At 37.4% G+C, this 14,863-nt stretch overlaps 2 protein-coding genes across 2 annotated transcripts; one reads left to right on the top strand and one right to left on the bottom strand.

Moving 5' to 3' along the window:
* Window positions 1-4,608: 4,608 nt before the first annotated feature.
* LOC307018949 (uncharacterized protein) lies at window positions 4,609-6,912 on the top strand. The gene is made up of 3 exons (XM_079649472.1): window positions 4,609-4,699; window positions 4,976-5,286; window positions 5,680-6,912. The coding sequence occupies exons 1-3, from the start codon at window positions 4,685-4,687 to the stop codon at window positions 5,819-5,821; spliced, it is 468 nt and encodes a 155-aa protein (XP_079505598.1). The 5' UTR covers window positions 4,609-4,684; the 3' UTR covers window positions 5,822-6,912.
* Window positions 6,913-8,883: 1,971 nt separating this feature from the next.
* Window positions 8,884-14,573, bottom strand: gdf15 (Growth differentiation factor-15). Its single transcript, XM_079649468.1, has 2 exons — window positions 10,584-14,573; window positions 8,884-10,047 (listed from the first exon to the last, which is right to left on the bottom strand). Exons 1-2 carry the CDS (start codon window positions 10,993-10,995, stop codon window positions 9,257-9,259), a joined length of 1,203 nt encoding a protein of 400 aa, XP_079505594.1. The 5' UTR covers window positions 10,996-14,573; the 3' UTR covers window positions 8,884-9,256.
* Window positions 14,574-14,863: the final 290 nt, after the last annotated feature.

Here is a 14,863-nt window from a genome sequence, read left to right on the forward strand (position 1 = left end):
TTCATAATTAATGCATCAACTGAGGTATCTCTAAGCGTATCTCAATCATCATGATTTATGAGTTATTAATGATGTTCATGTCTTCTTAGATCTGCAGTTAAAGTGTCAGGCCTAAAAGGTAAAAAGTTGGACCTTTAAGCTGTTTTTGAACCCATGGCATAGATCATGGATGTTTGTTCGAATGTTATTACTATTCTGCATTTTTTTACAAAATAAAAATGTATTTTATGTGAATAAACGAAATTGTAAAATCTGCAGTACATTTTGTGTAAATTCAGTTCTTACTATAATTTCTCCGACCCACCCCATGAATTGCTTATGGTTAATACATTCTATTTCATACAACCATTAATCATATGTTAATTATCAGTGTAAACGATGGAACAGGCCACCACTTTATTTGAAGGGGCACAAACATGATGAAGTAATGAAAAAGTCATGCTTAGTTAATCATGATTACAACACTTGGAATTGCTGTGACTGGTCAGTTTTGGCCTGACACTTTAACTGCAGATCTATATGAAGAAGACATGAACATCATTAATAAGTCATGATGATTGAGATACCTTAGTTGATGCATTAATTAAGGTATTGTTCCTGCATTAAATCATGCATGAGATACCATTAATACCTGTACATTACTGATAGTTCATGAGTACTACATGAATTAATTCATGCTTTTTCATGAATTAAGTCATGCATGAATTCATGATGATTCATGTACCCTTACCGTAAAGTGTTACCGACTTAAGAAGGTTATTGAGTACGGAAGCCGAATTGAGGTAGGCAACTTGTAGACTAGTTTTCCTGAGTATTTCCATGTTATGCTATTTTGTAAACTTGGATTGCCATAATTTCACATTTCAGTACATTACATTTTGATTTTACATCAGTATCTACTTTGCAGATCATTATTAATAGATCCTTTGGAGGGGGGGGAACGTGTTGGTAGCTTTATCCACGATACTCCCAACAGTACGTTTGCTGGTTATGATCGTGTGAATAAAGCTTTTTGAATGTAAAATTAGCTCTACCTTACTCCTTAGCAAGTTGAAAAACGAATATGTTTGACACTTGAATGCATCAATTAAGATAGGCAGAGTTGGCAATTTCCCAGTGTAGTGTTGCTATTTTCGTTCTGAGTAGCCTATTTGTTCCACCACTGCCACCAGGGGACAGACAATGCTCACAGAATCCCAGATAAAACAGCTAGTCACATTTAAAACTTACATGCTAGCAAACATTGACTTACTTTGCTTTACCTCCCCAATTCCTCACAACTATATGTTCAGCTTGGTAGTTGTGTATCCTAATATTCTTTACACTTAGCAAATGTAAAGTTTGTCCAAAGCAAATGCAGGTAATGATAACATATGAAAACATATAGGCCTACAATTGATCATATTGATTATGTTAATATCCAGTAAACTAGTGGCTAACATTTGTTTCCCACTGAGTAAAACCGAATTCCCTTTTTTTGCGTTAGCTTTTATTCTGAAGGCACATGTGTAGTTTCCGGTATTGGTCGTCTCTGCCCGACTTGACGCAGCTGCCTCGGCTTTGCGTGATCACGTCGCCGCGCGGGGGTGTAGTGGGGGGCGCCCCGCACATCTGGACTGCGGAGTAACTGCACATTTCACTTTTTTAACAAAACACGAATTTGTCATCTAAAACAAGAGCCTCCACATAACCACGGCAGAATATATACATTATTATTATTATTATTATTATTATTATTATTATTATTATTATTATTATTATTATTATTATTATAATTATTATTATTATTATTATTATTGGTAATAGTAATATATCAATGCAAGATATTTTTAGGGATCACTGCTTTTATCACAAAGCAGATCATAGATCATAGTTTGAATCAAATTATTTTTTGTTATTTCTTTTTATCTATTTCTTTTTTATTTAATTGTACTTTTATTCTAATTGTTTGCACTATCTGTGTTTCTTTCTCTTACTGTTGCTGTTATGACATTTTAATTTGAATAAAGGTCCATCTTCTTATCTTATCTTCCACCCAGTGTTACCAATTCTTACATCAGTTGATTCTTTTAACCTCTCTTTGGTAAACATTGATGCTTTAAGTATAAAACTAAGTTCAGCTGGTTTTTTCTTGCGGACAATAATTAACTTCCTTGTGGTTTGGCCTAAATGTTTGTGACTTTAAGTCTGGCCTGAAGGCCTGAAAATGGCAATGTCTGCCTCCTCTGGAGTCGCATGCACATCCCCGCTGACAGAAGATAAAAACTATCACAACAACGCTCCTCCTGCTTTCCAGATGAACAGATTCAAAAGGTGAAAAAACGTAGAGACTCACTGATGGACACCTTTGTGCTCTTAGATGAAGGAGAAAGAGATGTTTCTGTAACATTCTGTTAAGCCGTTCCCCATAAAAATGATATAATAAACAATCAGGGGGAAAAGACCTTTGCTTGTCCCTTCTTGTTTCCTCACTTGAGAGGGAGTTTTATCTTCAGCAGCAGCATACTGTCAGCCATGAAAACAGCTGCATTCACAACAGAGAGAGACCTATACACATGCTTTATATATCATAATACTTTACACTCAGTAACAACAACACCTGCATAATCCAATTCATAAGACATATTTTTTTGTCAAAACACCACCTACAAAGACTTTCTTTGTTGTTGTTTTTACAGGCACTGAGGGCACAGAGCTGTTTTACCAGCCATTGAGGAGAGTGTAATTTGGTTGTAAGGTAACCATGGTAACAGAAAAAAGAGCGACTCCAGGGCAGGTGGAGAGAGTCTGTCACAGGATTGATCTTTTATCGCTAAATAAGCCTTAAGGGGGGGAGTCTTAGTTTAGTGTGGTGATGGCCTATAAAAATGAAGTAAACCCCCCTTTCATGCAGGAATCCCGTAACCAGCTGTCCTTCATCAAACGTTGTTAATGTTTTTCTTATTGCAACACACTGCTTACACTGCAACATCTCTTTGGCTTGAGTGAGTAGGCAGCAGAAAGACGAAACTCTCACTTCACTTTCTCAGATAAACCCGAGAGTCTGAAAATGCCTCCCACTTTTTCTCTTTGCAAACATCTTTCAGACCACTTTCGTTTTCGTACTGTACTGTACATGCGGTGAACAATAAACCTATGGTATGGTAGAAATGCATGTCAGCACAACATTTCCAGTGTTAAAAGGTAACTGTTGAGGCTTTTGTCATGTAGATTTGTCTTTACTATGATCCCATAACAAACATATAATATTTGCATTTGTAAAGCTACTTTACAGTAATACTTAAGTTTACAGTGGGCTAAGAAACTGTTTCAACAAGTTCAACACTGTCTCTCACCCCACCTAACACTCTTACATGTGTGACTTGTTAACATGCAGTGAGAAATCATTATAGTGTTGGTTGAAATTAAAAATTCCCCTTTTAATTAATAGTTTATATGCTTTTCTTTATATTCTGCAGAATTGTATTTGTGTGTGTGTGTGTGTGTGTGTGTGTGTGTGTGTGTGTGTGTGTGTGTGTGTGTGTGTGTGTGTGTGTGTGTGTGTGTGTGTGTGTGTGTGTGTGTGTGTGTGTGTGTGTGTGTGTGTGTGTGTATGTGTGTGTGTGTGTGTGTGTGTATCATTAATTCATGTAGCAGTATTTACATGTAGAAAATAGATAACACCACTTACACTTTGGATTAACTTAAGCTTGTTTTTATCTGTGTGTTTATAATTTATTGGGATAATAAACCTTAAACATAAACTCTAAAACCCTTTCTTCAAGAACCGTTAATGCTTAAAATCATTTTGTGTTGTTTTAAAACTATTACATTTCCCAACAATGACCTTTAGTCAAATGAGATGGGTGTTCATTTTATTAATACTATCTCATATTCAACAGCAAAGTTGTAATCTTGCTGCTCTAATCTAACTGAAGCTTTGCCAGATCTTCTGGCACTTTACTGGGTGAGTAATCAATTATCAAGATGAGACAATATTATGGCTTCTATCACCAGCAAGATGCAACTTTCACCAAGACATGGGGACCACCTTCTTGTAATAGGTATATTTCTTTACAATGTTTTGCACATATTTTGTACATGTGACTACACCAGGACAGTTGCTCATCAAGTGTAACCGTAGCGATAGTTTAGTCTCGCTAGCTTGCATATGAGGTTGCACTGCAGTACATAACTTATTGATTGGATTTATCTAATTCTTTATCATTTATACACAGTTATATCACCAGGAATCATGTTAAACTGACTTTTTCTAAATGTATTAGCGGCATATCATTAACTTATTTATAGAGAGAAACAGTGGTCCTAATCATCTTTCCTGGGGGACACCATACAGTACGTTACTATCCTAAATGAAAAAACTCTACAAAATATCAATTTAGTCAACATTTCTTCTGTTCTTAATAATTTATTTGATCATCAACATATTAAAACCGGGCTAAACTATTAACTATTTGTACGTGTTCAGATCGGAAATGTGTTGATTGTGTCACAAAGTTTAATTTAACTGCAATTCAGCTCCTGTCAGCAGCCGTTTATTTTCAGAAATAGCTTTTACAGGAAATATTCTGGGTTCAGTGCTTTTGGTCCATGATTTCAATAAAAGGGAACTTCAGCATTGCAAGTGTGAGGTGTTTCACAAACTACTTGACTTCCCTCATAACTCAGACCTTGACCCACAACGATGGAGCCTTCTATGGTACGTTCACTCTTTGTATTGACCCATACTGTTTGACTTGGCTTCATGTACAAGGTTATCTAACAGCATTTCCTAGAGTTTATTTTGGTGTTATTTTTTTAATTTATTTTTATGTTTTAAGACTTATTTAATTTTGCTTGTGAAGAAGCATTTTTTAACAATAATAAGCAATAATACGCTAAACGGTTTTGTATAAATGATAAATAAATATCTGTTGTTCCTAATGACTATTTAGCAATGTGCTGCAGTCTCATTCTGTAATTTCTATACTTGCAGATCACGAATACCACGGAAATCCCTACTTTGGTCTCAAACTCGACCACAGGTCTGCCTGTCGGGCTGACTCTCTTCTTTCTACTGGTGGCGATCATTGCTGGTGTAATTGTTTACAAATACAATAAAGTGAGAGATATGTTGCAGCTCGGGAAAAAAAGACGACAGAAAAAAGAAGACTTTGCAGAAACACCACAAGATGATTCCCATCAGTGCACCAGCAGGATTCATGATTCAACAGAACCGAACCCTATTTATGAAAACCTGACAACTCAAACGACTAGGAACAAGAGGCCCGAAGTAGAACAGAACAAGTAAGCTGAATCTCAAGTCCTTATCTGGCAGTACAAGTTTACACCTTTTTAGAGGAAATGCTATTATGAAATTACATTTGTGAAACTATGAAAAAAAAGACCTCTCAACGGAAATAGATGAAGAAAAAGTTGTGAGCGTGGCTTGAATTTCCCCATTTTGCACAGTCATTTTGTAATATAACCACACATTTTGGCTGGCGTCTGGAAATGATCTCCTCTTTTGTTTCCTATGACTTGAAATGTATTAATCAAACGTGCCAACTGATGATTCATTGTGGGAGTTTTTTCTCAGGGCAAGAAGGAAATCCACACAAATATTTGCCTTGTGTCACAATGAAAAAGTGCTTTCTAATTAAAACTACATTCTCGATCACTTGTATTGTTTCTCTGTAGGTTTCCCAGTGAACCTGAAGAGGATGTGTACCTGCAGTGTGATTCACCAGATGATGCAATATACGGCAATGATCCATCGTGTAACCTCTCCATCCTGCCAGACAGCCAAGACGAAGACGTGTATATTATGCCAGATTCTTAGGATTCATCTCCATTCATTGTGTAATCAATGCACATTATCACAAGGCAAAAATGTGCTACTGCTTTTTGATACAGCTAAAACAAATAATGTAGTGTCTTTAATCTTTGGATATTATGCATTGCATTATTTTACATTTTATAGTTATAATCTATAGACTGTAAAGTAAGGAATGGAATCTTATATTAAATCTGTTGTACATATTATGTTACAGCTGACATTTGATTGCTACTGTTTTTGGCACAGTTCATTTAGGATCACTCTGTACTGAAAGAACACATATTGACTTAAAGGTAGGGTAATTTGAAAGTACGCAGCCAAAAAAAATCTGCCCCTTCCTTCAGACATCCTTACAGAGCCCCTCCTCCAACACACACGAACGTGCACATGACCAATGAGGGCACGAGATACGTTTGTGCATGAGATGGAAGGCTGACAGGCAAGTAGGCCATCCAGTAATAATAATAATAATAATAATAATTGGTCGTGCTTTTTACAGCGCCACAGCTTCCACAGATGACATTTCTTAATGTATTTATTGTCAAAGCATTTAATGTATTCATTGCTATCAGGATGTTAAGAGCATTCCATGGAATATAACAAAAAATGTTTCTGAAGTGAATTACCTACCCCACCTTTAAGTTAACCCAATTTCCTGATAAGATTTGATAGTTTTATGGCTTTCTCCCGATAGGCCCGGAATTACCGATGAATCACTTTCCATTTTGACCTTTAGAGAGAAGAAGTGTCTGCCCTTTCTTCACACTTGTATCACTTCATGTATTCTGCTGTCCTTTTTTGTATCAAGTTCACAAATACAAATCTTTTTTTATTACATTTTTTTAAGATTTAAAAACTGAGAAATGTTATTGTAATGTTCCACATGTACGTATGCATGTTCCTAGATTGATATGTGCAAATATATGAAATTGTATTCATTGTGATTTATAGAATATAATCTGCTTTCGTGGTAACCAAACTTTTGCCATTTTGATTATAAGCCTTAAAGTCTTCGGAGGAGGCCAATGTTCGTTTCATTAATTATTTTTGTATTTTTAAACATATTTGACTCAACTAAAAAGATTGTTTCTTTTCATTGTCTATTTGGTTTTATTTCATTATCCTTGCAATTGCTTTTTATGTGAGTTTATTTTACCTTTTAAAGTCTTTAGCTAATCGCCACCTGTTCTGTGTCTTAACAGTAAAAAATAACAAAAAAACTTTTGAAGTATGTGGACAATTGCAAAACATGATGCCTGCACAGAAAGATAACAAGTAGACTATTAAGACTTCCAAACACTTAAAGGTGTGGTAGGTCATTTTGGAGAAACCAGCTCGAGATCGCTAGAATTTGAAAATACACAACCGGAAAAAATCGGCCACTTCCTTACAGAGCGCCCCCTCCAACACAAACGAACGCGCACATGACCAATGAGGGCATGAGATAAATTTGTGCACAGATGGAAGGCTGACAGGCAGGTAGGCCATCCAGTTATTTTAGCCGGGCCGGCTAAAATGATTGGTCGTGCTTTTTACAGTAGGCCTACCACGGCTTCCACAGACATTTTTTAATGGATTTTTTGTCAAAGCACTTTAGATATTCATTGCTATCGGGATGTTGACAAAAAGTGTATCTCGAGCCGGTTTCTCCTACCTACCCCACCTTTAAATGTCAGCACTATTTGTTATGTTTTGTGGTCCATCAGTTTTCGGCAGAGACACATAGGGAGGATGCAAAGACTTTTCAAAAAAAAAAGAAGATTTTTTCAGTCTTATTCCTAAAAATATCTTACTGGCAAGAGACAAACAAATATACCATTCAGTTCAAATGGTACCATGTGATAAGTGTGACTTGTGCAGACAGATCACATCAAGCAACGGATTTTTTAGATTTCGTATTTCTTATTTCTTTTCATCTTGTGATTCATTTCAGTGGTGGTTTTCCGGTAAGGCTACGTGAGGATTAAAACCAGGAGAAAGCCAAGTAGAGGCTAATGAGTCCACGCTGCCTACCTTAGATTGCACACAGAAGGTCCTTGATAAATACTGTCTGTAATTATTTTATACTTGTATACTTTGGGTGGTACTGTAACTCAGGACCTTTCAGAATCTAAGATTGAAGACCTTTACATCCACCCCGCAGTTGTGCAATAACTGAGGATGTCATCCCTGAAACAAAGAGTAGCAGGGCAAAAAACAAAAGAAGTGAGTGAGTGGTTTGTTGGCACAGGTCAAATTTTACCATACAAAAAGTGTAATTACAGTTAACATTTGACTGATTAATCATGTATATATCCGTCTGCCTATTTATTCAGTCCCAGGGTCACTCAATACGCCCCACTCTTTAATACATCTACTTTATTAATTGTAAAACAACACCTGCTCAGATTGAAGTGACCTTTACCCATACAAAGATAAAAACATTAATAACTTATTAGGGTTGGTGGTGTCACTACTTTGAGTCATTAAACTGTAAATATTGCTTGCTACCGATTTCAGTTCACTTTAGTTCGCTCTGTATTACTAAGACCTGCATTTTGGAAAGTTTTGACTTCCTCTTATGAGGTCTTTTACAAACGTGAATAACGTTTTTTGTGTATTGGCGATCAAACTTATTGTATTCTATCTCACATAAACTTTTTTTTTCCTTTTCAAATAACTTATCCCAGCATCATTTGAAAGTAAATATTCCAACAAGAAGCTTTGGTAATCTGTAATTGAAAACGCATTTACCGTATCGTCATTGATATGTAATCTGAGCAGTTTACACAGCAAGCAGCTTTTCTTTTTTCCCTTTCATATGAAAGTAATGATTATGTTTTTTTATATCTTGACTGACTGGTCAAGGCCACAGTAAGCACAACTTCAAGGACATAAAAGTGAGATAGTATAAGTTACCATATCTTTACACACTGATTTCTCTGGCACACGGTGGCCTGCCTTATCTACAGCAGTTGATAGTATTTCTTATGGATAAATGACACATATTAGAACATACCATGCTCCTGTGTTTATTATGAAATGTATGTTGATATATTCAAATGCAACACATCAGTGGGAATAAATCAGAGCATTTATTAAAATCTTCATATAATTATTGAAATGAACAAGACAACAAAGAATCCACAACCATGTGCCCCATCGAACAATACAGTACTTCAAATGATAAGTGACAATACAATTAAATAGTACAAAATATACGCTGTTACAAAAACAAAGGCAATAATAAAACACATACATTTAGGATCATAAATATAAGTTAAAATAAATAAAACTATGACTGCTGCAGCAGTAACACATTTTTCTTCTAAATAAAGTATAATGAAAAAATAGCTATTTTAATTTAGCTAACCATAGAAAAACACTCATTATCTCAGCATGTAACCTTTTTTTATGGCAACACTCTCCCAAAAGTCGAAATAACAAAGGTACATTTCCTTAAGCGCAGTGGCATTGAGTGACAATCAGGTCATTGAAAGGAGTCAGCTTTAACTTTCCCCTACTGTCATAGTGCATGAGGACCATGGGCTCGTAGGCCGCCGGCACGCAGCAGGGGAGAGGAGACCCTCCCTTGGTGAACTGATGCAGCCGAGACTTCACCTGCGTGTGCATGCTGGCAGGCTTGTAGTTGTGGGGGCAGGAGCCATCGCAGAAATGCATGATATACTCAGTGGGGGCCACCACCCAGTCCGCCCAGCCGATGTCTTTGAAGGACACGGTGACAGACTTCCTGCAGCACCACCCTTGTTCATCGCAGACGTCCTCCCTGTTGCTGGAGCGAGGCAGCCTCGTCTTCCTGGGCCGTGTGAGGCCTAGTTCCAGGGAAATGGTTGGATTTACCTTGAGGGCATCTTGTTCGGCTACAGCTATCCCCACATCCACAACCAGGGCCTCTCCAACATCTGTGCTCATCCACCTCTCCGCCTCAGGGCTGATGTTCAGCAGCACATCTTGAGTGTTTGACACATTGGGTGAGTTTATGTGAGTCCATGCAGCAGAGTTTATCGACCGCGTCCGGTTGATTTTAACTTTAACAATTCGTTTTGCCTCAGGCTGAACTGAAGTTGGTTTGTCTAAAATCTTCCTGGAAATCTTCAGCTCAGCCCGTGCTAGTGTCACTTCAGTCTGGATGTTGGGATTCTTGTGGAAAATGGCTCTGTACCACTGCATGCGTTGACCTGAATGTGGATAGAAGTGTTCTCCTCTCCGAATCCCTTTTCTTAGCTCCACTAAACAAAATCAAAAATAAAGAACATTTCATTAGAACCAAGGTTTCAATAGTCCTGCAATGAGATAAAAAGTACGTTTTGGAAACATCATCCCAAAGAAGACATAAATATTTTCAAATCATCCAGTGTTATTTTGAATTCCAATGCTCACTTCTTGTTTGGCTCGTCTCTAATGTGATAAAAACACGTGTTCAATTGTGACATGGTGTACCAGGTGTGTCTGTCATGCTCATGATTTCTAAAAGCTAGAAGGAATTTGTTTGCTTTGTTCAAAGGATGATTTGATTCTATTTACAACCATATGTTTAAACCATGCTGTGATACGTTCCACTAAGTCAGAGATCATAACTTGGACCATGAACTATATGGACAAAAGAAGTTAGGTAAAACCAATCTGCAAGATTTCATGCAACCTTCATTCCTTCTCCCACTCAAACTTTCCAATTTGGCTTTTCACACAAGTAATTTAAGCATGACAACTACCAAATTAGACCTAAGTGTGTTCCTGATGTCTCCCTGTCGAACAAACACCTCACCCGTAGCTGGAAACAGCACAGTAGACATGGTGGATTGCTGGTTTCCTATCATCGGCTGGCTGGAATTCCCTCTCATCTCTCTTATTTGTTCCCTGTAGATCTGATACATCTTCCTCAGCTCTTCCTCCGAGGCCTTTTGAGTTGGTCTTGGCTCCCTCTCCATACCCAAAGAGCCGAGGATCCCCGACTTCACCGCCTCCAGAAGCAGGACCCTCTTGCTGTCCACTCTCCCCACATCAGGTGACCCTTCCTGGGCTGTTTGAGGGCGGCTCTCCCCCGAGCTGGAGAGGAAGACGAGGAGCAGCAGCGTGCAGGAGAAGAGTCGGTGGAGTGTGCGTGATCTGAGCATGGTGAGCGTGCCAGATAGGTCTAGTTTGAAAGTGGTGCAGCTCAGCAGATGGGGTTTGTCCATGTTATGAATGAAATTCCTCACATGCTTTTATTTATAGAGCTTCTGTGTTGCCACACCCCTGGTTAGTCAGGTGAGCATGTGATGGGCTCAGCCACGGCCGTATGTCATTATGTTGCAACATTTTGCAGCATTGTGTTTGCGTTAACAACATGTGACCGATGAAATTAGAAACCAGTGAAGTTAATTAAATAGTTTTATTAACAAATCAATTCGGAAATAAAACAGATTAGAGATAGGCGAGACGTTAAATAAAGAGATTTCCAAATGAGGTTGGTTACAGCACAAGAACATGTTGTCCACCTTAGCGGGCTATGTCGTCGTTGTCCAGTAATGCGTCACTAAAGCAAATAAATGACCATATGTCTTACAGTTAACAGTTCTAAAGAGGGGGAAAATGGCCAATTACATAAACTGCACCAGGGTAAATAATGTTAATCTGATAGTTTATTGATCCCTATTAGAATCTTCCTTTCTGTTCCCCTGCAACTCTGCCAAGTATGGTCAGAGGTCAGGAGCAGGCACCGACCAGAGAGGCTTCTAGAGTCATGTCACTTTGACTGGACGCTAAAACCTGTGAAGGCCTTTTAAAAACTGCAAGTCACTATGAAAATAGTCCAACCTTGCTATAATATTCTTTTTTTGACAACAATGATAGAAAAAGGTGGAGACTTTACTATCTATTTGTTACCCCTCCCTCTTTATACAAGGCCACAGAGGAAATCCCTAAAGGTTATAACTAAAAAATAGTACACAAACAAAGAAGTTCTCTGTTGAAGGAACTGTCTCAAGGTCAATTATCTAAGTCTACTATAACTATAATGTGATGTAAGGAGCTCTTCAATAATCAACCAGAGTGGCCTGTGAAAGTGTTTTCTTTTCATGATGATTAAAATAGACTGAAATTGTATCTGATCTCATCTCTACTGTTGTCTCAAGTTTGATAAAAGAGCTTCATACCATTGTTGGGATAGACTAGAGCTAAAATTAGACTATTACTGTGTCTGTACTGTGGACTGTCGCCAAACACTTATCACTTCTTTCTATCAGTAAATGGTGTCAGTGCACTGTTTGATTATAAAGGAGTGGCCAGCTGTGTCATTGATTCCACCTGAGGGCATTCCCGACCGCAGCACCGATTACTGACTGATAAAGATTTTATGGGAAATGTTCATTAAAGTGTATTACGGCCATTTTTGCCAAATGATGAGCTTGTAGTTATGACTATAATGAAACTGTAAAGTCATTAGATGACCAATACAAAGTCAGATTAACCTATATTATGTGTAATATAATAATATAAAACAATAAAAATGATCGCCACCCATCTATAAACTTACACTTAAATGTTATAATTAGAAGCTCATGCAATACAATATGTAGGGAGAGTTTCAAGATAGAAGTGTTTGCATAACGACTAACAAAAACAAAGAAAGGGGATGTGGGGTTTCATTTTTTCTTTTGTTATTTGCTCTTTAGTTTCTTTTCTCTTGTTACGTGTGAAATGCTCGAGACTTCCTCTTTATTAGGATTAATAATTAAATAATACTAACTGAGAAAGGCGAACATCCCTTTCTGGTGAAACCTCTCACAGCTTACAGACATATGTAACCTGTGATAAAAAGGTTTAATGGATGCCTACACAACGTATTTTCCCCTTTTGGGATTTAATAAAGTATGACTACAAAGGGTCATAAGCCAAAAAGGTGGTCTACAAATATTGTCCCAGTTACAACATCAATAATATAATACTAAATGAAATGCCAGGACAATATTTGAGCAGGAGAAGAAGTTACAAAAGAGGAGTGAGTCACTGAGGTGATGAAATAATCATTTGCCTGGTGTGTCCTCACAAGTAGAAAGTGTGTGAAAGGTGTAAAGTGACTCATGCAAACTGGCATTATTGGTGAAACTGTCGTGTAGGACTCTCACTCTTTTCTTCTTTATATTTCATTATCCTTTTATCTCTTTGTTGCGTCGGAGGATAGAGACGGGGGAAAAAAACCTGTTTTGTCATCATGAGAAAGAGAAGTTTCGGAGTACAGGGACTGAATTTCATCATACTCAGTGGTAACAGAGAGAGATACAGGCTTTTATAAACATATAGTCAATGACACCACATTGCTCTATTCACGAGGCTCAGTGCAGGGGGTTTCCAACATGGGGACCCGGCCCATTTCAAGTCTTTGTAAGATGAATATAAGGTCAAGGTTATATAACTTTTCAGGGCATTTAAAAATGATTGATGAAGTTATAATAAATGTTAAATTGAACTGCCCACAACTAAACATATCATTTGTTTCTGGCTTTGCCCATCGATGCGTATTGGGTAGAGATGTTCAAAACTACTTCGGAGCTAATTGGGGCCCCAGTGGCACCGAAAGCTCTTACTGCATTGTTTGGGGTCTCCCCCTCTTCACCTTCCCTCCCTACGTCCAAGAGAGACGTGATAGCTAGCCCTACTGGCTAGAAGGTTGATATTGACTAAATGGATAGATACTGTACCTCCATCTCATACTCACTGGATAAGAGACATCCTTTTTTTCCTGAAGATAGAAAGGATTAGGTTTTCTCAGAGTGGCTCCTCAAATAGATTTGGGAAAATATGGGGTCCTTTTTTCAAATGTGTTAAGAGGATAAAGTTCCCAATTATTCCTGATTAAACTTTTGCATTTTGGAGGGGTCCCATTACTGGGCGGGTTGTCACGAGGAGGTGCTGCCGTACTGACATTTATTGTTTATTATTTACATTTTTGTTTTAGCTGACTGGTTTTCTATTTATTTATTTTTTGTTTGTCTGTGTTTGTATGTCTGTTTGTCTTCTTGTCTGTGTGGGATTTTGTTTGCCCTGGTGTTAAGCAGTATTTGCATTGTTACTATACCTATTTTTCTATAAAGTGAAGATTTGTTTTCCTACTTTTAATACATGCTCTGATAGAATAACTGTATGCTGTTGAAAAACCCAATAAACAAAGTAAAAAAAAACAAAAAACATAATTTTTGACAAGGGGTCACAAATAACAATAAGAAATAACAAATATGTTTCACCCGTGCTCACATTTGAATGTAAGCAAAATGCACATTTGTAATACAAATAACAAAATGTAAATAAAGGCATACATTTACATGTTTACACACATTCACCCTTACATTTATACATATATATCTCAAAAATACAACTCTGCATGCAGACAAAGGCATTAACTAAATTAATGGATCACTCATAATTAAGGGCTCACTCTCCCAATGTTATTCATACAATCATTTTGACCCTTTTTTTTTTTTACAAATCTACATGAATGTGTTAGTGGTGGGAGATGGTAGAAAGAGAGCCAGGTTGTCATTCAAGTCCACTTCATTCATCCATTCTTTCATTTATTCTTCAATTCATTTACTTTTATTTATATTTGCCAGTTTCTCTTCACTTTACCTTGAAACATGCTGCATTCGCAGTGACAAGGGACTGAACTATTCCCAGAATGCACCAGCTAAAGTAGAGCAAGTCAATAAACATTATTATACGAATAGCTCAATTGCACCCTCTAGTGCACCTAAAGCTACAGTGCAGACTTCAATTTGCTGAGTGCAGCTTTATTTGGAGTCAGAAAGAGCATCTAACATTAATATCAATCTTATATGGATTTGAGATGAAGATGTCTCAATGAGTAGAAATGTGTTCTTTGCAGGAACGTAATGCCACAATGTATTTGTGAGTGGTGATTAGAGAGAGAATTAAGCCAATATTTGAAAAGGCATTGCACATATCCTAGGTGTATTTGATGCTTATTGTTGGTTGTTAGGTTCCGATCTTGTTCAAGCCTGTCTGGTAGAAATGTCAACTAAGATACAGCGACCGTGCCAGACGTTCATA

Source organism: Notothenia rossii (assembly GCF_949606895.1).
Source record: "Notothenia rossii genome assembly, chromosome: 9".
Classification (NCBI taxonomy): domain Eukaryota; kingdom Metazoa; phylum Chordata; class Actinopteri; order Perciformes; family Nototheniidae; genus Notothenia; species Notothenia rossii.